General features: G+C 48.2%; 1 protein-coding gene across 5 annotated transcripts in view; it reads right to left on the reverse strand.

The window, feature by feature from the left end:
* Nucleotides 1–24,066, reverse strand: part of FRMD4A (FERM domain containing 4A) — a 373,568-nt gene that overhangs the window by 62,095 nt on the left and 287,407 nt on the right. For all 5 annotated transcript variants that reach the window (XM_010859943.1, XM_010859942.1, XM_010859941.1 and 2 more), the window contains exons 12-14: nucleotides 15,176–15,252; nucleotides 10,043–10,181; nucleotides 3,723–3,864 (exon numbers count right to left, since the gene is read on the reverse strand). In XM_010859943.1, the coding sequence (XP_010858245.1) occupies nucleotides 3,723–3,864; nucleotides 10,043–10,181; nucleotides 15,176–15,252 (358 nt within the window). The remainder of the gene's footprint in view (nucleotides 1–3,722; nucleotides 3,865–10,042; nucleotides 10,182–15,175; nucleotides 15,253–24,066) is intronic.

Below are 24,066 nucleotides of genomic sequence, written 5' to 3' on the forward strand. Positions count from 1 at the left end.
TAACTGATCAAATAGGACACTGGGTATCCTATTTCCTGAATGAGAGGTAGATCATAGTTCTGGCAAGTATCATAAAAGAGTGTTTAAATCAGGTCCATCCAGAAAGACTGGAGCTCTCTCATTTATGCAAGCCCGTCACTAAAATGTAGGCCTCTCAGTGTGCAGCGGAGAAGGGCTCACTAAGGCACCAAGGACCAGTTCCGTGGGCTCGGGGCAGGCGTGAGGGGGTTGGGATGATTCAAGTGCACTGCATTTATTGCGCACTTTATTTCTAATCCAATGCTGCCACTGATCTGAGGGAGGTACTGGTTTGTGGCCCAGAGGTTGGGCAGCCCCAGTCTAGAGGATGAAAAGCACAGGTGGGGAGCCAGCCTATATTTTCACCTGGGTGATGGGCAACCATCCCTTCCAGGTGGGACCACAAGGCCTCAGGAGAAGGCATCTTTTTCTCCTGCATATGGAAAGTCAGAGGCACAGCAAGCACACACCTGGAGGCCGCAATGGCCCGATGTACAGGTCCTAGAAGTTCCCTGTGTTGGCTGATGGAACACTTCCGGTGCACGGTCTCTCCCTCCACTGACCCATGGCCTTTCCTAAGTTAGGAGGGAAACCTCCCCACAGAGCCTCCGTCTCTGCATTTAAGGCCAGTTCTTCAAGATCTATCTCGCAGGGCTGGGTCAAGTGTCACACGCTCCCTGGCCTGGTCACAGGCACGACTCACACCTCCCCACCTTATCCTCCACCCAGCCTTCCTCTCACTTAGCTGAGCAGCAGAGGGCAGGCAGAGAAAAGCCAGAGGGCCTCGGCCCTATGCATGAAGCCACTGCAGAAGTGCTGCGGTCAGGGGACCCCGGTTGCTTCCATCAACTTCCAAACAGCTTTGTGTGGGGTCTTCATCACTAAGTTAGAACAGCTCTAATATCCTGGGATAAAGATATTAGGTGTGGGAGTGGATTCAGCAGTTGATTCATCTCCTAACCCATGGGATTGATTAATGTCAAGCTGATGGCGATAACAGAGAGGAATTGCTTCCTCTAAATAAACTAATTTATTAAATTAGTACATTTAATATTAATTGCTTAGTATTAAAACTGCCTGGATCTCATCTCTGATGGTTGAGTAATGTCGTTTCATGTTAGAAGTTCTGGGGCTCCTGCTCACCCATTCCTCTGTACCTGCTGTTAGCTTTGTATCCCTGGAGGGTGCCAGAGACAAGGGGCCCCTGCAGATGGACCAGGACATAGGTGTAAAAGTGGGGAGAGGAGGGACTTCCCTGGGGGTCAAGTAGTTAAGAACCCTTGCAATGCAGGGGACATGGGCTCAATTCCTAGTTGGGGAACCAAGATCCCACATGCCAAGGAGCAACCAAGCCCACACACCCCAATTACTAAAGCCTGCATGCTGCAATGAAAGATCGTGCACAATGCAATGAAGATCCCATATGCCACAACTAAGACTCAATGTAGCCAAATAAATAGTTGAAAAAAGATACTAGTTAGGTTCATTTGGTAAAAGTGGGGAGACCTAAGTTCCTTGATCTTGAGCTGTACACCCACCTCAAGCTTTTCTCTCTTCTTCAACAAGAAGAGAGACTCTCAAAGCAAGGTCCCCAGACCAGCGAACTTGTTGGAACTTGCTAGAAAGGCAAATTTCTGGTCTCACCCAGTCTCATAGATCAGACACTCCAGGGCTAGTACACAGCTATTTGAGTTTGAAGGAACCTCCCAAGGGGTTCTGATACACCTGAGCTGGAAGAATCTATTCTCCTCCTGGGTATAACATGCCATGTGCAAAAAGAATGTGGATTTCCGAGTGGATATGAAACCACAGCAAGGATGTGCCCCTAGCTGAGGCTGGAGGAAGAGTCAGCCTCATAGGGGCTAGATTAGGAGGATGGTGGGCAGATGAATCCAGGCTCAAATCTGAGACTCTGGGCTCCCAGGTGGCTCAGTGATAAAGAACCTGCCTGCCAGTGCAGAAGACACCGGAGATGTGGGTTTGATCCCTGGGTCAGGAAGATTCCCTGGAGGAGGAAATGGTAACCCACTCCAGTATTCTTGCCTAGAGAATCTCATGGGCAGAGGAGCCGGGCGGGTTACAATCCATGGGGTCACAAAGAGTCTGACATGACTTAGCAGCTGAACACGCACACAGGGGAGTGTCTCAGGGACAATCACAGTGCTGGCCCTGCCCTCCCTCATTCAGCAGGGAATCAGGAGTGGCTGAAATTCCAGGCAGGGGTCTTGGACTTTGGAAAGCATTCTCTTTGCTACAGCATTGTCCATGGTCTTCACTGGAACCCTGTAAGCCTCAGAAATAGTGATTACTCGGACCATTGTATTGATGAAAACATTTTAAGGATCCAAGACAGGGAGGGGTTGACAGTGATCCTTAATGGTGACCTAGCAGAGGCAGAGCCAACTGTGTGGGGCCTGACACTTATATAATTTTGGTGGCTAAATGTATTATGTTCACAGATTTTGTAAAACCCATGGCCATGTGAACACCTGGCCACGGGTCCCTGGGGACCTTACAAAGGCCGATCAATCCTCACCCTTGCCCTTCAGGTCTGAATGTGTTCCGGTTCTGACTGGACTCCACCAGCCCAGAAATTAATTAGACAGGTTTCAGCTTCTCCCTACTCCTGTCTTTTTCCTTTTTTTTTAAGTTTCTTTTTTATTTTTAATTGGAGGATAATTGCTTTACCATGTTGTGCTGGTTTCTGCCATACAACAGTGCAAATCAGTTATAACTGTATATATGTCCCCTCCTTCTTGATCTCCCCCCCGCCCCATCCCAGCCCTCCCGGTCATCATGGTACTGATGAATCTTTTTCCTTTTTTATTTCCCTTTTTATTGTCTGCTGCCACCAGCTGTATAGAAATGACTCTGGAAGATAAGGTAGGACAAAGCCTTCTTGTTTCACTCTCTGGCTCAGAGGCAAGGAAGAGGACACTGGCCCCAAGAATAATCCGGCCGTGACCGTGTGGCCTGGAGGGTGACCAGCATTATTATACTTCTGTAACACTTTCAGGAAATTTTTGCCTCCTTCTCTTCGATTCCCTGCCCAACTCAAACCACTCCCCTTCCTGTCACTTCAGCAAACGGTGTCCCTTCTCCTGAATCCAGCCAGACCTGAAACCTCAGGGCATTTCTGCCCCTCCCAGCTTCGAATGATGACAAACACTTGCCCAGGGCCCTGCAGAGACAGACTGCATCAGACCTGCTGATCCTCTCTTTCCAAAGGCGCCAGACAGCAGGACTCTCCTTTCCAAATGATCAAGAGTTTTCTGTACTTTTGAAAGCCTCAAGAAGTTCCCCTGGGAACACAGTGCAGGTCCCTCAGCACCATGACTCGGACCTTCAGCCCTTTCTTAGGTAATTCTCCTTGAGTGGCACCCAAGGGATCCCTCCTTCCACCCCTGGAGCAGACACTCCTGCAGGCTGGCCATCAGCCTCGAGAAGGCTCTGGATGCTGCTCTAAGACCCTTGTGCGTCCTCCGCACACTGTGTGGTTCTTCCGCCTCTCCCCACCCCCCATATCTTTGGCCATTTTCTCTGATCCCTGCTGGACTGCAAACCTTGCTCTGGATGCCAGAGCCAGCTTCCGCCGAGCCTGCCACATGGTCCTGACCGCCCCCCTCACCTACCCTCAGAGCGCTCCGCCCCAACCCAGGGCTTGCAGCTCTGCTGCCCGGGGACCTCTTTTAGGGTCTGCTCACCTGAGGACAGGAGGCTGCCGCTGCTGCCGCTGATGATCTTGCCTTTGCTGCCCATGTTGGCCAGCTTGGATGTCTTCAGCGTCCCTGTCTCTGTCAGGTCGATGGCAATTTCGCTCAGGCTGCGGGCGGCATGGATCTTCGACTAAAAAGATCAGCGGGTTGGACAGATTAGGTGGAGGACACTCCCCTCCTGGCGAGGACACGCTGACTACAGCTTGTCATCCTGAGATCTAGCAAATGGCCTCATGGCCCGAACTGCAGTATTTTTCTGTGTGTGTCCCGGGGCCCATCGCTCATCCTCTGAAACTTTCCCTCGGGAGCAGATAAGACTCCAGAGGTGACTCACTAGGAATTTTCTAAACCTGTCATCCCCCAGGCTGTGTGTACAGGGCTTACAGAGTGTGGATTTGGAGTCAGATAGATCTTGGGGGCTGGGGGCGGGTCCCGATTTGGGGAATGACTTAGGCTCATGGAGCCTCATTATTCCCAAGGATGAAACAGGGAGACCACCACCTACTGCTCAAGGTTTTGTGAGGGTCAAAGGAAGTCAGACGAGTGAACGGCGTCCCTCCCTTCTCCTCCCCCTTCTGTTCCCCTCCCCATGCCACCTCCTACATAGCTCTCAATAAACACTAGTGATTATACAGGATTTCGTGCTTAAAGAAGGAGAAAAAAATAATTGTCAGCTTGGTGAATGATTTAAGAGATGTCTGAAGTAAGTTTAGGAAGTTTCAGTAAGTTCTAAAGTGGTTCAAAACTCTTAAAGTGTTAGCCATGGAGCTACGAAAACTCAGAGGGTTGGGAAGTGACCACGCTACCAGCCTGCAAGCGTGGTGTGCAAGCATAGTGTGTAAGCATGGTGTGTAAAGGCTTCTGGAACAAATGCTCGTTGGGATGTTTGGTTCCCACTAAGGGGCACCTGACACGGGGCCCTGCTTCCATTTTGATACCTAAATGTATGAGCCCAAGTCTTCAGATTACGGTTAAGACTCCACTGACTCCACAAATTAACTGGCCCACTTTGGCAAACAACAGAGCAATCAGAAGAGGACTCTGTTCACAATTATATTCCTAAAAGTAACTGCTGCAGTGAAGCTTTCTGCTCTAGTTCCCAGCTCTGGAGGTGGAGATGGGTTTGCATGCCCCCTGACAATTTGAGCGTTTTTTTTTTTTTCCTTTATCGGGAAATCAGTTCATGATAATTCCTCAGGCAGGGGCTTCTGCTGAACTGTGGCCTTCCAGAAAACAGCGATCAATGCTAGTGTAACCTGTACATGTGTCCATCTTTCTGCGGTCATTGGCGATATGCCAGGGATGCACGGATAGAACCAGGCGAGGCTCCCCACTGAGGTTTGCAGTTATTTGGTGTGTGTTCACCCCTGGCTGGTGTGAGGCCCAGTCTGTCCCTGACACAGGAGAAACCGTGGAATGTGGGCAGACCACTGCCTGGCTCCCCTCACATCCTGTGCCCACAGTGGTCTCCAGCAGGGTCTGTCTGGATCCTGAGACCCTGCCCTTCTCTGGCCTCCGTGTTGATGCCAAAATTGGTGAAAGACAATGACTTTCGACTGCCAAGTACTTTCCTCACCTAAATGAGATGAGAGTCTGAAAGGCAGAGGAAATGCGGAGATTTTTTGCTTTTTTTGTTCATCGGGTCTGGCTTGTCTTCTTTCTCACACTCTTCTATCTCAGTGATCCTTCCTTTTTATTTTTTCCCATGATGTGGCTTGTGGCATCTTAGTTCCCCGACCAGGGATTGAATTGGTGCCCCCTGCCATGGAAGCACAGAGTCCTGACCACTGGACTGCCAGGAACTGGTCCCTCCTTAACTGTTGTCTCCTCTCCGACCTCAACTTTTGTCCCTACATTCAGAACCAGGCCGCCTTCCTGCGGTGAAGGCTTCCTTGCTCATGAAATAATCCCAGCTGCCAGCCCCTGGCAGGGTTTTCTGGCTTGTAGCAGAAAGCAGGAAGGCCTCCATTTCATTTTGACACAGAATATCAATCACATGCACCTGGCTAAGTTGTATCCTCTGAGCAAAGCAGAGAAAGCACAATCCATCACTTCCTTTCTTTCAACACTATTCTCTTACCAAGGCCCACGCATCACCAAGAGGAGCCCACGCTTGCAGTTATGCAAGAATAACTCATGAAGTCACAGCCCAATTCACCCTGGTGAAGGATCCAGGCTCTGGAGTCAGAAAGACCTGGACTGGAATCTCGGCTCTTTCCAGTAAATCATAGATTAACCTTGATTTCCAACCTCTCTGATCCCGAGATCTCTGTTTGTAAAATGGAGCTCTTAAAACCCACATCACAGAGGTGTGATGTCAGGACTAAATTAGATAACAGACATCAAGGTCATTGGAATTGGAATAAGCTATAAATCAGGTCCTGGGAGGAATTTGCTAAGTGAGGTTCAATGAATGACTCCATTGGATATTTTAGGGGATCTCATCAATCTCGTGGGAAACCCGTCCCCCCTCGACCCCATCCCTGTCATGCTAACCTTGGAGACAGGAAACAAACTAGGAAAAAGGGATAACATGTGTGCTTTTGAGGGAGATTAGCTTCTCAGAAGTTTTAGGAAATTACTGACTTCTGTCTGGAATGGAAATATCACAATGCCCACGTGGATCAGGAGGAGAGAGGGCACTATAGAGGAGACAACTTGATGGGGAGATTCCCTCCTTGTAAAGTCAAGTCTTTGGGTCAAAGAGCCTCTAAAGTTCTAGACGTTTTGCTTGGAGGGTCTTGCTGTACTAAGTATTACTACAGGCATTCTGTGAGCCAGGTTTAATCAGCCTCTACCATGCTTTCACTTGGCTTTTGATCTAGACAGAATAAAGAATAGCAGATTGGATCAAGTGGGGAAAAAATATTAAGAAGGAAAGATGTTAGATCTGGGGGCCAACTCAACAAGTCCTCAATCTGAATTCAGAGGAACAGTGACTAATATTCACTCTAAACAATTTAAGTTTTCAAATATTTCCCTCTGAACTCTATTAGAGATTCCTTGGGCACATAGGTTGGCAGGATCCAGCTGATGACACTTCTGATCTTTGGGGTCAGCAGATGTAATTTACCAAATGTCACTGGTGACTGTACAGCCTCTCATTCTGAAGGAGCCACCAGAAAGGAACCAGAAGGGCTTCTTTCTGCTGTCTTTAGTGACGGAGGGTGTGTGTGTGGGTGTGTGTGTGTGTGTGCGCGTGTGTGTGTGTGTGTATTCATCCTTGTTCTTCTCTGTCTTTAGTGATGCAGGCTGTGTGTGTGAGAGAGAGCGAGCGAGAGTGAGACAGAGAAGAGAGAGACAAGGAGAGATTTTAAGCAACTTACACCAGAACCCTGAAAGAAGAAAATAACCAAGTGCCAGTGTATGAGCACAAGACTTCTCGGTTACCTACCCCTGCTGACTCCAACCACCAGACCACACTTGTTTCTGGGGTTGAAAAGAATTCCTTAGGAGGCTTGGGCTTTGCTGAAGCACTTCAGAGAAAGGAATGGTTGGCATGGCCCACTACAGTAGAGTGTGAAGCAATGGCTAGCATGCCAGCCAATACTGGCTGCTCAGAAATACTTGGAAACACTTCATCCCAGGTCTGCCAACCATCACGCACCTGGAACCATCCTGCCCACTGGAGATGGGTCACATTGCTATTGTCTAAAGAACATTCCAGAATTGAAAGGTGTTGTAACACAATTCCTGAGGCAAATTTTATCATCTCTGGTTTGGGGGTACTTTTAAAGAGTTTAAACTTCATACAGGTGTCGGCCAGGGAACAGCATGCTCGATTAATAATGACAATAATGAAAGATAGCTCCCATCTCCTGAAGCAATCACAAACACTGTGTCCCTGGCCCAGTCAATGATTTTGTCAGGGGTTTCTTTGCTGTTCTTTAACTGAGGAAAGCAAGGAGTGAGGAAAGACTTGTCCAGGGTCACAGAACGAGAAGGCAGAATCCTTGGACTTCCCTATGGGGCAACCTGTTTCTTGCCTAATACCACAGGCAGAGGAACTGGTTCCAAAAGAAAATGCATGGGCTCTGGAGTACCTGTGAATATTCAGAGCTTATCTGGGGAAAATTCTCCTGCTCCTAGGAATAGGTGTATTTCCTTCAGCCCTCCAGGGGTTGCTGAGGTGAAAGTTCTCTATGGCTATAAGCATTTGGTTTGGTCTCTTAAAAGACACTTCTTGTTAACAGGTCATCCTTGATAGTTACTTTTAATTAACTATTCTTGGCTGCACTGGGTCTTCATTGCTGTGCTTGGGCGTTCTCTAGTTGTGCATGGGCTTCTCACTGCAGTGGCTTTTCTTGCTGTGGATCATGGGCTCTAGGGTCTCTGGACTCAGTAGCTGTGGCACACGGGCTCAACCACTCTGCAGCATGTGGGATATTCCTGGATCAGGGATCAAATCCGTGTTCCCTGCATTGGCAGGCGGATTCTTAACCATTGGTTCACCAGGGAAGTCCCTGATGGTTACTTTTAAAGGTTTACTTGCTGTATCAGTGGGTTGACCTGTAAGCCTGCTCCATAAAGCTTCCCCAACTGCAGGTGAGACAACCTTCAACAGGGCAGTAGAGCCCTAAGGATGAGCCTCCTGAATTACCCCAAAGGCATTCTAATGCAAAAAGCCAGCACAAGGAGGAAGAGTTCAAACAGCTAATCCTTAGGGTGAAGCATGCTTTTTCTTTTCGGCATTCAACACTGAGTATCAGTGTGTGTGAGGTCCTCGCAAGAGGAATCGGTAGTGGGGTTCAGGAGGGTTGTCAAACTCTCTTACCTCTCATCATGCATTGCCGAACAGTACGGAGGACAGAATCAAGGTTCTAAGGTTTCGACCTCCAACTCTTGCCACCGGAGGGCAAATCGCTGACACCCACCCACTGTCTCAATACAAAGCATGAGTCAAAAGCACTTTGGCCCTGTTTCTTTGGATCTAATCGGGCCTCAAATTCCTGTGCCAAAGCCCGTCATCACCAGCAGAGCTGTAGAACACTCTCATTATTCCTGGCAACAAAAATATTCCACCCTGTGCCCACTCATCCCAGAAAATGACCGAAAGAGGGGTCAGGAAGAAGACCTAGGAGAGGAGAAAATGTGTTACAGAGGAGAAAGTGACCCCCACATGGGAAAGGCTGTGATTCGAAACTGAACGATGACTTCAGGGTTTGTCTGCTTCCTTCCTGCCCTATTGTCCTACTATCTTTCTCTTGCCTCCTGCTCAACAGCTCTCCTTCCAGTCCTCTCCCCAAGCCAGGAAAAAAGCATCTCCAACCAGAAGGAAAATAACACCAAAGGGGAAGCTGCAAGAATACCAAAGGGCACCAATCCAATAAGTCTTGGGCCCAGTAAGCCCAGAGTCCTGCCACCTCCTCCCCTTTCAGGACTCATGGGGTGGGACAAAACCTCCCATGGGGGATGGTACGGCTAGGCAAGGGGCCAAGGTCCATTCCCCACCCTTCCTGAGCCACCAGAATCCTGAGAAAGATACTGAGCCCATCTTGATACGGCTCTTCACCTGAGGGGTAGTGGACGGGAGAGGCTTGGGTGGGGAAGGCGAGGGGAGCCCAGAAGCCGAGGCAGGAGGAAGAAGGGGCAGAATGTTGACGGAAGCCCTGTGTGAACTGGGGAGATGTCGTTTTCCCACCCACCAGAAAATGCACCCCTCCCCCACCCCGTGTCTGTGAACTTGGGCTACATCAAACCTCCCTTGGAGGATGACTGTTTATCAAGGCCTGAGGCTCTGGGTCTACCTGAGGGAAACAGAGTTGTTGCTTTTTAATTTTTTTTTTTTTAATGTTTCCAGTTTTGCATTTTTCAGAAGAAGAGTTGGCAGTTGGAAAAGCCTGGAGGGTTTTCACAAGCAATTATCCTCAACAGTTAGGTGGTGTCTATTAGTTGAGACTAGTTGCTTTTTATTTTCTCAAAAGGAAAACAACATGCCAGTGTTTACACACCAAAAAGGGCTTGACTGCTTACTCCTGGGAGAGGCTCTAGGGCTTTGAAAGCGCAGGCAGAATTCCTACCTGGCTGTGTCAAATGGCTTAAGTGGCTCTGACTATTCTTGACCAGGTCGCTGAGAAAGAATTGTTCTCTTAAAGAGTTGATCTCATTCCTGCCTCTGATAGCCCTAAAAGGCCAGTCTGTACCTGTGCCCATTTCAGAGCAAGGGATGCAGAGCCTCCCCCAGCCATCCAATGCCCACTCCCCAAACTACAAGATCCAGACAAGGACCCTGCCCTTAGGAGAGCTCAAGGCTCAGTGGAAGGTCTGGTCTCCGCAGAGGCCCTCCCCACCCCAGGAGAGGCCCTTACCTTACTCTGCTTTCTGTCCAGATAGAACTGGTGTTGGCTAATGGCCATAGCCCAGATGGACTTGATCAGTGCTGGACACGCGTACCACGTGTGCACCGCGATGCCACTGTGTCCAAATGTCCTCCTTGTCACCGAAGCCCTGGGAGAATAAGAACCAGAAGGGTCAACCAACTGCGCTGGCCATGAAGGACTCCAGTCCTCAGTCCACAGCTTTTACCAAGAACCCACTGGGTCCAAAAGTTCTGGCATAAAGGTAACCGAAGGGCCTTGTGTGCACACACGTGCAGCTGGCTGACAAAGGCCAGCTTTTCATTTTATTAAACAGAAACGGATTCTATTTAAGGTATAGAATATGATGATTTGATCTTCATATACACAGTGATCACTGCAGTCAAGCTAAAGAATATCTCATCTCCTCCAATATTACCATCATGTGTGCTTGTGTGTGTTTATGGTCAGAGCACCTGAAATCTGTTCTTAGCCAGTTTCCAGTATATTATTAACTATAGTCACCATGCTGTACATTCTGCCTCTAGGCTAATTCTTCCATAACTACCCCTTTGTACCCTCTGACCAGTATCTCTCCATTTCCCCTGCCTCCTTGCTCTGCCCTACCCCCAGTGACGGCCATTCTTCTCTCTGCTTCTGTGTATCGACTCTTTTAGTTTCCATCTATAAACAAGACCATGTAGTTCTGTTCTCTGTGTCTGCCTTATTTCACTTCATAATGTCCTCCAGGTCCATCCACGTTATTGCAAACAGCAGGGTCTCCTTTTTTTTTTTTTTTAAGGTTGACTGATACTCTGTTGTGCATACACATCACAATTTCTTCATCCATCAATGTACACTTAGGTTGCTGCCATATCGTGGCTATTGTGAATCCTGCTAATATTTTGATTTACTGGCTCCTTAGGGATCAAAATTTGGCTAAGCCTCTGCCTTGTCTGGAATAAGATGGGTCATTCGAGGTCACGGGACGGTCTTTTCTGATCTTCAGCTCTTGGCACTGGGCCAAGGCAAACTTTGGAGACAGGAAAAGCCTTTGACAATGCCCTTTATTAACCAGGCAACACTGCCTGTCGTGAAGGATGAGTAAATTTTCTTCTAATCACCACATCATCTAAGGCAATCAGGACTCCTTATGTTATTCTTAGGCAATCTTCCTTGAAAGAGCTGGTTTCAATTTCAAATATATTCAGAGGGCAGGTGGGGTATAAAAGTAATCAGGATAGGGAAGGCAGAAAGAAATGGGCCCGTCTAATCTCCCTCCTGCTACCCAAACCACTTCCACATACACACGGATGTAGGAGATGTAGAGGATGTTGTATGGTGCAGAGAGAGGCAATCAGACTTTAAATGGAAGGTGGGAGAGACTGGTCCTAATGTAATTCATCACATTAATGGAATCATGGGGGAAAAGTTATATGATTGTGTTCTTAGTGAAGTGTATTTTATAGGATGGGTACACGATTTTGCAAGTGAAATCTCAGAATGAGTGTGTGCATACTTGCACGTGTGCATGTGTAGGGCAAGGTGAGGGGGCAGTGGGGTGAGGCTTGGGGTATCTTACGTGCACATCAGAAGAACAATATGTGTTCCAGATTGAGCTACTGCATTTCCAGAATCTTGGGGGTGATCAGGACTTATGAATAATCACATTATTTTCATGGCCAGTTTTTTTCCTTGAAGGAAATTAGAAGCTGCTCCAATCATCTTCTCTTAGGGTCTCAAGATTTAACAGCAGGTGTTCTACAGACCCACTTTTAAGGAGGAATTCCAAACTGGTGGTTAGTTAATGCTACAGATTCTAAGCAGAGCATTATTCTTTCTTTTGGTTAAAACCAAAGGTAAAATACCAGCTCACGGAAGAACACACAGTTGAAAATAACAGAAAAAGAGCTGGCGAGAGAGTGAGAAGGAAACCCCCATGGTCTCTGAAATGCGATGCGAACACTCAATCTGGCTTCCACAGCAATGGCTGATCCTGGGAGTAAATACGTTTTTTTACCCCTCCTAGAAAAGGTGAATTAGAAAGGAAAAGTCATTTGAAATGTGCTTCAGTGGCAGCAGTGAGAGCAGAGCCAGGTGAGGTGTATTTTTCAGGTAAGGTGGAGGAGTAGGAGGCGGGAGAAGGCTGGCCGGCCTGGGTGTTCCCAGCAGCACCTGAATCAGATGCTCTCAGAGTGTTTCTCACACTCGATTATGAGTTGGTCTTTTCTCTACAGGGTTCCCTTCAGGCTCTTCCCATCCCACCGACTCTTCTGTTTGGCCAAAACCTTAGAAATGGAATATCTGCCAAGCCCAGTGAACCGCAGACACAATGCTGGGTATTGTGTCAGGATGCATGTCCAGGAGAGAAAATCTTGAAGTATCTTCTGTGGCGGCCGAGCCACCCTCTGTACTCACCATGTCCCGGGACACTGGTCTTCGGGACACGATTCTGCCCCCGCTCTTGCCATCCTATAACTTCAGTCCTGGCTTCCTTCCTGGTTTGGGGGGAGGGGCTGACTACTGAACCATCCCAACAAAGTACAGACTATTAGATGACTCTTCCGTGTTCAAATAAACAAGGCAACAGCAACAGGATGACACGTTTAACTGGAGGAGCGCCAGGAGTCCTGTAGAACAGCGCTTACTGCAGTGCCAGGCGGAAGACGGGGTTGGAGCTTTGGCTACACCACTCAGCTTAGCAGCTAATCTAGAATGGTCCCCTTTGCCTACTCTGGTGCACCTTTAGTGCCATCGTCAACCTGGGTTTCCACCTCTGACATCAAGGAGGCCACATCTGGCCTCTCCTTGTCCCCCTCTCCTCTCTCTGCTGGTGACTCCAGGCTGACCCAGGAATACATTCCTTGAGGGGATGTGCTCACGGCTCATGTTCAATGCTCAGGCTGCCTCTGGCTCTTCTACCTCCCTCCTCTCTCTGACACCCACCTGACTGACATCTTTATCCCCCAGAGGGCCCACTTTGAGCTCTATGTCCTTAGCTAAAGATTTCTCCTTCTCAGGATGCCCCTCCAGACCAGCCTGGCCAGCTGCAGCATTTAGGGGCTGTGTCGTTTGGCACTTGGTACCCGCTGCCCATGTATAATGTGGTGGAAGGCACGTGAGCTATGGAGCCAGACTCCCCGGGTTCACACCCTGCCTCCATCCGACTGCTTTCTGTAACCTGGAGCAGGTTACTGTGCTTCTTCTGGGCCTACTTCCCAAGTAGGACAAGAACACTAGTGCCTACTTCTCAGGGTTATAGCAAGGACCCAATGAGATAGCAGTCCAAGTGTTTAGAACAGTGGCTGTGCATGGCAAACACTTAATAAACATTAAGTTCCTTATTCCTTCTCCTCAGCAGTGCTAGAAGTTCTTTTCAGGGCAAGTAGACCCCGTCTGACTTTTTTCTATACAAAGCAACACATAGTAAGTTATGAATACTGTTGCGGGACAGTGCCCGAATACCCATGCTACTCAACAATGTGAGATGGATCACTTTCATGTAATAGGCTAAAGGCCCAGGTAATAGGAACTTGTGAGGTATGGACTCTTTTCGATATCCCTGGGCCTTGGGAAAAGGAAGGGAATTTGGTATTACAACAGGATAGGACAACAGGCCCAGAGAGAACAAGAACACAGACACACAGACTCACACGCAAGGATGTGTCCAAGGTACCTCTGCCTTAGCAAAATTCCCAGCAGCACACAGGCTCGGAGAGGCTATCTAGTCCTTACCCTCAGTCCCTTAGGTCATTCAATCTCCATCTTTATTTTGTCAGTCGTCCGTGTTTTCTGCATCTGACCCACTGTAGCACTCATTTGGGGAAACTGTTTTCAGCATCTCTCCTACCACCTGTCCTGCACCAATGGATTCCTGCTCTGTAGAGACTGGGTCTCCAGACCGTGAGACCCTTCATCGCTGGACCCTGAAAAATGCCACCAGCACTCCTGTCATCACCTGACCACCACCTGGATTTAAGTCGTTTTCCGCTTGCCGACTGCATAGTAACCGTGGTCGTGGAGGGCGCTCTTGGCTACATGGGAGGCTGCTTCACGCAGATTACACGACCAGGCGAGTGGTGCATCAGTCCTCTTGGGTTATCACTGGCTGCAGGAGCAGAGACACCACCCCGCCCCCCCAAGCCTCACCCTCTGATGGGGCATGAATCTTACTCTGGAGGTCTTGTGCTGAGAGCTTTCTGGGAGGCACCTCGGCCTGAGCGCCCAGAAGCCATGTGTGTGCGAAGCTGGTGCCAACAGTTCCTCTGCCCTGAGCCACAGCCGGGGCAGCAACAGCACTTCACGTTCCCATTTACTCCCCTAGAGACCCTGCCCTCCGCCTGTCTTTCCAAGGCTTCCTTCCTGTTCTCAGTCTGCTTTGGGACCTGTTGAAAGTGATTTATCCTTAAGCATTAGGTCTGTTTTCAGGGAATTTTGCAGCCGCTTCTGGGCTGCCTGTAACTCTAGGACTAGCAGACAAAGAGAGGAAAAGTCACAGTGTACCCCCCCACCCCCCAGCCCCGAGAACCTTCCTCGAAGGGCTTGCTGCATTCCAAAACGGGACCCTATTGTTCGCTGCTGGACTTGGGGAGCACTCATTCTGACACGAGTGCTCCCTGGGGTACAATGTGATGTGGAGAGGAAAAGACTTCCATTTCTTTCATATCCACCCACCACTGCGAATACCCTAAAGTTACAGCTCACAAAATGAGACCATTCAGCACAACTCTTTAGACTGGAGGTTCCCTCTGCTGCTGACTGTCCAACCAAAAACAGTCTCAGAAACTGACAAGCCATCCCTCAGACTCTTCTCTGGCAAAAACTTCCTAAAAGGACTCAGGCCACTGCTCACTTTAATTTGGTAATCGTTCCAAAGCGCTACAAATTTTTCCTAAAATGCCCCGGCTTGTAAAGACAACTCCACATAGACGGGCAAGTAACACATGTAGTCAGATGAGATGATCATGGCATTGCTCTTTACACACACACACTGCATTTCTCAACACACAGAACAAAAACAAAATTCAATTCTCCCAATCAACCACCTTCTTCCCCCTAATTAATAACACGAACAGTGACAGCACAAAAATAGTAATGTAAGTAATATGTCAGCACTCCCAGGAGGAAAAAACATTTCTAGCTTACCTGCGTGGGTCATGAACTTCCACAGAAAACTTCTTCTCTCTGAAATACAGGTTTTCCAACTGTCTCCATTGGAATATCTGGACAGAAAACAACGCAGTTGAAGTTCAAGTGCGAGCGGCTCACGGCTGCAGTCCTCTCGCTGCGGCTGAACTTACAGCTGGCAGTTTCCTTATCAGAGCTGAACCCGTACAGTTGTTTGCACCTCCTATGCTTCACACACACACACACACACACACACACACACACAGTTCAACCCTGGCAACGTGGGTGTGGATTTTCCTGCAGGCTTCTCAACAGGAACAAAACAAGTTCTTTTCAAGTGGTTCCCTGGCTCTGCTGGGCCTTTGTTGAATTCTCCAAGACAGTTCCCGGCTCTGCAGTTTTCCCTCCAAGGCGAGGGGGAGGAGGGGGAGTGGAGGGCGGGCTGGCGGAGGGAGGGAGGGAGCCGGCGCTCTCAGGAGGGAGCAGTAGCCATCTGCCTGCAGTGCTGATCCGGCTTCCTCCCTGCAGTGCTCCAGTGGTAAGGCACTCGCATTCCCAGCCTCCCCTCGGGACTCCACTTCCCGCCCACTAATGTGTCAGCGGCTGGACTCGCCCTGGTGATCTGGGGCGGCCGGGGAAGCTTCCCCTCCAAGGGTAGGGGCTGCTCGGACCCTATTTGGGGGCAGGCGACTCCAGATAACCACAGAAGCCTGACAAGCCCAGCTTCTTTCTTCAGCACAAAGAAAATCAGGGCTAGCGGGACGCTGTAGCCAGGGGCTTGTGGCCACTGGGGCGCTGGAGAGTGAAATTAGGGCTGTTCTGAACAGTGGAAGCTAAACAGAGTTCCTGGCGCTGCCCAAAGGCCCTGAAGGGCCTGGTGGACATTCTTCCTTGGCTGAGCGAGTCTGTTCACTAAGATGTTTGGGAGTAATTAGGGTGGCAACATTGCTCTGTGAGGGGGTTCTTACATTGGATGAAAAAGAAAGTTACTTCAACTCTGAGGGAAATGTCAAAAGAAGTTCAAGTTATGCCCATAGCATTCATATTTGTATCTGATGCAATACTGCAGTCCCTTCGATAGAATTTGAGTTTGTTTAGCCCAAAGAAGGGCCAAACAGACCTTCACCCTGCAAGTGGCTGATTTTTACCCCTGGTCCTCCCTTGTTTTGCCCACTGAGTTAAGGCAGATGCTTTTCAGGGTCTTATCTTAGACCCAGGATCCTCTCACCTGACACCCCTGACACTTTCTGATCTGCTCACATTCTCTCCTGCAAGACAACAATTTCTGTGTCCCATCAACCCTCCTTGCCAGGCCCAAGACACAGGCCTGGCCAAAGGACTCTGCCTTGTTGTCAAACTGGGCTGGAATAAAAACTGTTTCTGGCAAGGCTGCCTTCTCACAACCTGCTCTGCAGAATCTTACAATGAATTCTGTCTGCCTAACGGGGAGGAGGACATGGATTTTCTCTGATTTCAGGGCCATCTCTTTTGTTTACAGCTCAGAGTACATTTTACTCTGAAGTCCAAGGAAAATTGTACTTCCTTTTCTCCTTTCAGGTCATTTCCAAGGAAAGCAAGTCCTACCGGAGCTCAAAGAGCGTTGTGTCCAATCACAGATGAAAAGCCACCTGTGTAGTCGATGACTCGAGTCCCAGATCTGAGCCTTATCTGATGCTCATCTTATCTGATGCTCTGGTAAACCCCTTAGTGAAATGCACAGAGTTCCTCTCGGATTCCCCACTGATAGGTATTTACCGAGGTTCCACTTGAACTTGGCCACAGACACACAAGCACCAGAACTAACAGCTCCCTGACCTTGTAACCTGGAGGTAGGCAGTACACAGAACAAAGTGGCCAGGCAGATGCTGTGGAGTCCAGATACGTTTGTTTGAATCCTGAGTCCCCTACATCCAAACTGTGTGACATCAGGTAAGTGACCGCATCGCCTTTAGCCTCAGTTTTCCCATCTGTAAAATGGCAATAACGCTTCTAAGGTAGAAGCAACAGAGATCCTTAGCACGGTACAAAGTAAATGCTCAGTGAACTCAGGTCTCAGTGCAATTCTAGTTGCTCTTACTTCTCCCAAATCCTGGCAAATGAAGTAGATTAACTCCAGAACAACCAAAATTATTAAGCTTTTTTTTTTTTTTAACTTCTAGCCCTGTCATTGGGGTTTAAGAAAATAAAAGTCCCAGAAATCTGAAGTGTATGGATTTAGTATCCTGCCTACACCCCATCCCCTTTTCTCCAAAGAGAGGGGTGGGTAGGAGATGGCTGATCCCTGAGGGGGACTTGCAGCATGTGTGTGGCACCCACCTGGCCAGGTAAGGTGGAGCCTCGGCCAGGACCTGTTTCTCAGGTGTGTGACCCGAGGGCCCTGTGCTTGGTCTAACATTCTGCTGTCTCCATCTCAAAAGTCTCAATAAGCTTGATCAACAAGCCCTGAATTTTCATTTGTCCTGGGCCCTGCAGATTACGCCACTGGTCCTAACTGATGCTCATGCCTCGGGCACTGTCTTTGGGGGACAACATGTGGGAGAACATGCATCTGATGGGCAGACCTCCTAGGCTTTATCCTCTTGGCGCTGGTGCACTGACAAGCACCTCACATGGGCCTCGGGCTGGGAGCTCCCTCCTTCCTGGTGAAAACTCCCAAAGCCCAACACTCAGGGGGTGGGTTCCCTGGCAATTCCTCCCTCCCTGGCTTTTTAAAACAGAACTTGTGCCGGGCGTTCCCCAAAAGTACTCCCCATGCCCCTGGAGTGGAGAGCCTTGTGTCTGCCAAGGACCAGAACACAACCTTGTGTCTGCTGTGGCCCTTCTGCCTACTGATGGTGCATTGCAGACTCCTGCCTCAGCACGGAACCCTGCCGGCCCAGCTCCCAGCATCTGTAGACATTTCCAACAGGAGCAGAACAGTGGCTTTGCCTCCTGTTTGTTCTAGGCAGGGTTTTTTCCTTATTTTCTTCTTTTTTTGTAAATGAAAACACGGGGAAGGGAGGAAAGGAGGGTAATTTTCCAGGCCAGGAAGGTTCCAGGAACCCAAAAGGAGGTGCTCATGAGGGACCTTTCCTCCCACACCTGGGGGTACATGGAGTGCTTGGGAACAAGCAGGGGGATGCAGGCAGCTGGACGCCCCACGCATCAACGTGGCCTCTTGTGCTCGAGGGCCCCTGTGCCCACCGTTCTGAGGCTGTGCCTACTAAACCCTCCCTCTGAGGCTGGTAGAGTAGAACAACAAGCAGATAAACAGCAGACATTTGGCTTGGCCTCCCCTTTGTGAAAGGGTACACGAGGCTCCGAGGCGCTGGTCTGGGGGCAGCCCTTGATCATCCGTGTCACTTCAAAAGAACCCCTTTGACTCACTGCAGCCATCATAACCCAGCCACCAGCTAAAGACACCAACATGTTTTGGAAATCCACATAAAGAACTCATTGGACATATAAATATGGTTACAGCTGGGCTAGATCCCTTAGGAGTTTGGCTAATTCCTATGGCCAATTCTGCCCAAGGAACTACTAAAATCTCAAACACAGGTCTATCAGTAATCAAAGGACTTATTAATTAATACCTATGAAAAAGGCTTAATGCACTTCATTGGGGCATCTTTAAAAAGCAGACGCCTCTTCTTTGATCTTTTAGCATCCTCCCCACCCCCAAGAAGAGCAAGTAGGAAACTTTCTTCTTGGGGAAAATGAGGCCCAGAGAAATGAGGGGAAAATGCCCAAGGCCACACAGCAAGTCAGTGAAGGAACCAGAAATAAGAGTCAAGGGCACCTGGCCCATTACTCTAACCTCTAACTATGTTCCTTTCCCTACGGGGTCCACCAATTAGTGGGAACAGCTCTTACTCACTAATGGATGGTTAACTTTACAAGTGGAATGATTTTTTTTTTTTTTTTTTTTTACAAACGAGCAGCTAGGTAGGAAGTATAAGCCACATCTTTTCCATCCTATACAGCAGCTTTTCTTTCCTTTACAGGCTGTAAATGATAACACATATTACTCCTTTCTCGCCTTAGAGTCCTGGCTTCCTCTGGTTTTCTACACAGAGATGCTTCAGTATCAGCAGCTTTCCATCCAGGACTAACAAGTAACAATCATGATTAAGAACAGACTTAATAATTTGGCCTTGCATGGAAAACAAAAAAGAAGAGAAACCTTCCAGAAGTGGTTTTATGGAGACCGTGCCTGTTGCCATGATTGGAACCACGGGTGGTCGTGGATGTGGATTTGTGGCTTCTGACCCAGATGTGTAGTTCCCAAGCAAACATAGGTCCTCCAGTTCCCCTTGCTGGGGCTCAATGTGATATGTAAAAGAGATGGAAAATGTTTATGCACAGAAAGCAGACAAGAGTGGCTAATAAATACAGCTTCTGTGCCCTGAGTGCAGCAGAGTACACTAAAAACACTTAACAAGCCGGACCAGGTTCCTGGATCCCATTAGCTGGTCTGCCTGATTCCCACATCCTGTGTACACTGGAGGTCAGGGCTGGGAAGGACTCATGTCCTGTTCTTTCGGAGTGGGTGAAGGCGTAGTGGGGATGGGCCAAAGGGCCTTGACTCCCTGAGACTTCCTCCGTAGCCACTGTTTACTGGGCGCCAGCACAGCACGTGGGGTGATGGGTGAGCTCTCGAAATGAGACGGAAATAAAGGCTCGAGAGGAAGCCGGCTAGTGGCTCTGATTCTTGAGCAGGACTTGAGGGGGTGGGGGCTCGTCTTCCTCCTGTCCCTGAGGCTGAGTCACCGAGCCTCTTAATGACCTCTCTCTGAGTAACTTCCTGCTGCTTCTAGAGGGGCCATTATACTGAATCCCGGGGGCCATCTGGCCAGCCCCCGACTCCCACAGATAAAGCAAGCCCAGAGGGGAGAAGTTAAGGGACTGGCAGAGGTTAAATGAGTAACTGATGTCAGGCCCACTCTTGTGGGCTCTTCCTAACACACCAGGGGGATCTGGCAATGAGTGAGAACAGAGTTGTTTCCAGCCAATGGTTAAGTAAGTCATCACTCCTCCAAAGGTTCTTGGCCTCCTGCTTTGCAAACACCAGCAAGGAGTTCTCTTGTATTATAAGAAGAATGAGAATCAGGCCAGGAATAACTCTGGAGCTCAGGATGAAAAATACCAATAGAAAACCACTGCCTGATTTCATTTTTGCTCTGTTCACCCTCTAGAAGTTGTCACTGTCATCTCCAGGTGTATTTATACCTTCAGCAAATAAACATGAGCTGATACACACTGAGACGGATACAGCACAAAAGAAGTCACTCAAACCCAACTGGATGGACTTGAATTAAAATAGGAGAACAGCACAGAAAACCCCCAAGCCTGCACACTCAGAAACTTTTACAGGAGTCCCCTGATGAGGCTCCCCTGTCATTCAGGAACTAATTCTACGAACAACAGAAGCAGTGCTGTTTTTAATGGGTTAAACACTCTATGCCGGAGGTTTTTATATCAGTTGCATGGGTATTCAAAATATTGGGCTGGTAAGCAACCTTGTTTGGGTTTTTCTACACCATCTTACGGAAAAACCGAAATGAACTTTTTGGCCAAGCCAGTATTTTATGCTTGAAACAAGGCCCTGGGGATTTAGGTAACATCCAGTCCCCATTCCTCTTTCGAACATTCAACTCGTGGTGTCTACTCTGCATAAACCTATGCGAAGAGGACAGAGGAAGGACATGCCTCCCATGTGTCTCTATGTCTAAGGCGCTTGTTGGGAGGATGTGACATACATAAAGCAGACTATCCATGGCACAGGAACTAACTCCATGATGGAGTTTCAAACCTCCTAGAGTTTCGGTATCAGGCTTTTGTTCTAGGGAGGGACTTCCCTGGTGGTGCAGTGGTAACGAATCCGCCTGCCAATGCAGGGGACACAGGTTTGATCCCTGGTCTGGGAAGATTCCACATGCTGCAGAGCAACTAAGCCTGTGCGCCCAGAGCCTGTGTTTTACATCAGGAAAAACCACTGCAATGAGAAGCCCAAGCATTGCAACAAAGAGTAGCCCCTGCTTGCCGAAACTAGAGAAAGCCTGCGTGCAGCAATGAAGAGCCAGTGCAACCAAAATAAATAGTATTAAAAAAAACAAAAAACTCCATGGAGGCACCATACCAATTTATGAAATATGTCTTGTACTCTTGTCTCAGAATCAATATTCATGAGCATTGCTGAGACTCCCTGGTTTTGGTTCATCAGTTTTAGGGATGAGAACTCCGACTTGGAAGTCAGGAGGCCTCAGTGCTAGTCCTGACTCTGTAAATCCCTCTTTATCTTGGCTTCCTTTTCTGCCTTCCCTTACCAAAGGAGGGGCATGTGTGTGGGCCTTCTGCATCCAAAGCATGGAGTGAAGGTCAGCACTATAAATCCTTGAAATGCCACCCAGCTACTCTTTGGAATTCAAAAATAAAGTCACTTGTTTTAAACATCTCCTATTTATGGGAAACAGTACAGTTGACCCTGGGTATCCTCAGGGGCTTCGTTCCAGGACCTTCCTTGGATACTAAAATCTGAAGATGCTCAAGTCCATTATATAAAATGGAGTGGTATTTGCATAAACCCCAGGCACATCCTCTGTACACTGTAAATCATCCCCAAGTTATTTACAATAACCTAATATAAATATAACCAAAATCACTGCAGATGGTGATTGCAGCCATGAAATTAAAAGATGCTTACTCCTTGGAAGGAAAGTTATGACCAACCTAGAAAACATATTAAAAAGCAGAGACATTACTTTGCCAACAAAAGTCTGTCTAGTCAAGGCTATGGTTTTTCCAGTGGTCATGTATGGATGTGAGAGTTGGACGGTGAAGAAAGCTGAATGCTGAAGAATTGATGCTTTTGAACTGTGGTATCGGAGAAGGCTCTTGAGAGTCCCTTGGACTGCAAGGAGATCCAACCAGTCCATTCTAAAGGAGATCAGTCCTGGGTGTTCATTGGAAGGAATGATGCTAAAGCTGAAACTCCAGTACTTTGGCCACCTCATGCGAAGAGTTGACTCATTGGAAAAGACCCTGATGCTGGGAGAGATTGGGGGCAGGAGGAGAAGGGGACGACAGAGGATGAGATGGCTGGATGGCATCACCGACTTGATGGACGTGAGTTTGAGTGAACTCCAGGAGTTGGTGATGGACAGGGAGGCCTGGCGTGCTGCGATTCATGGGGTCGCAAAGAGTCCGACACGACTGAGCAACTGAACTGAACTGAATATAAATGCTATGTAACTAGTTGCTGGCGTGCAGCAAATTCAGGTTTTTGCTCTTTGGAACTTTCTGGAGTTTAAAGATTATTTCTGAATATTTTCAATCTGCAGTTGGTTGAATCCACAGATGTGGGACCCACAGATAAGGGAGCTAACTATTTCACTGACTAAAAGCATGGTTTTCAAAGTTGCACTGTCTATAACTTACTGGCTGTTTATCCTTGGCAATAAAATGTTTTTCTTTTATCATCTTTGAAATAAGACTACCAACAACATCAGTTTTGTTTTCATAGCGATGCTGTATCAATGAACTAATAATACTAAGTGCTGCATATAGAGCTAGGTATGTAGTTAGCACTTAAATATCAGCCATTATGTTCTCTTTCTGCCATCACTCACATGACAGTATTACTTTTCATGTAACAAAATATAGTTCTCATTACTTTGAACACATAGCCCAGAGTAGAGGTTTGTGAAATTCTTTTTTAAAAGATGGCTAATATGGTGCCATGGGCATTTTAAAAAATGTTTTTTGTTCATTGAATTTTTCACCACACAAGGATAAGTCTAACCCAGGTTCCCCTGCATCTGCTTGAGTTGGTTTTTGATGTATTCTCTTCAGGTTCTTCCAGTTCTTACCCAGTCAGTTCCTGGGTCTACCACAATTTTGACCAGAGTCAGTTTTGACCATTTTCCTGCTGATATTTTTTGGGGGTATCACACACCTTGTGGGATCTTAGCTCCCCAACCAGGGATTGAAACCCTGTGCCCCCTGCAGTGAAAGCGTGGAGTCCTAACTGCTGGACCACAAGGGAATTCCTCCTGCTATGACTTCTAATCTCACAGCATTCACCCTGAGAGGAAGTAGCCTCCTATGATACAGCTCAGTAGTATTCACATGGAATGGGCCAGACTGGAATCCAAACCATGGCCTCCAAGACAGGCAAACTCTGTCCCCACGTTACTAGCTCAGAGAGTGGTTGTGAGGGTGTCCTCAGGACCAGCGTTGATAGAGGGCTCCCTGGCCTCCATTTTCTCCCGAGAGGGCCAGATACCCAGCCAAGAAAATGATAGCTAATTTTTCAGCACCGCCAGACCTAATGGAATCAAGACGTTCCTCTGGCTGACTCCTCAGTGTCAGACTACAGGAGCTCTCAACTGATTTGGTTAATTCAGTGACAGACGTCCGGAGCACCAGGCCCTGACCCTTTAACGGACAGCCTGTTTTTAACCCATCAAAAACCTTTTAGCTTCCTCTGGCTTCAGAGTTGTTACTAGGGGCAGAGAAAGGGAAAGAAGATCCACAGATACTTAAGAGGTCCATGGAGAAAACAGGCCATTTTATTTGTCCCCACTCAATGCAATTTCCGTTTATTTCTCTCCTTGGGGGGCATCTCTCTGTATCATTTTCTTGTGTGTATTTTGGCTTTTTCTCAGGGAGACCTGACCATAAAGCTTTGGCAAATGTAAAAACTTTCAAGAGAAGCTGAAAGCGTTTTTCCTTCCTTATCCTTGGCCTCCTGATGGAACTTCTTCCCTTTTCCACGTGCCTCTGGGGGGATGGATGCGGGTTAGTGTCCAAAGGGAGAAACTGGCCAGGTAACTCATTTTACCCGAGTCGAACTTTGTTTTTTTCCAGCAGTGAGCATGGGGGCTCAGTTTGGTGTGGCTTCACTTCTCTGCGTGCCAGGCTTTTCTTTA

Source organism: Bison bison, unplaced genomic scaffold (assembly GCF_000754665.1).
Source record: "Bison bison bison isolate TAMUID 2011002044 unplaced genomic scaffold, Bison_UMD1.0 scf7180017864461, whole genome shotgun sequence".
Classification (NCBI taxonomy): Eukaryota; Metazoa; Chordata; class Mammalia; order Artiodactyla; family Bovidae; genus Bison; species Bison bison.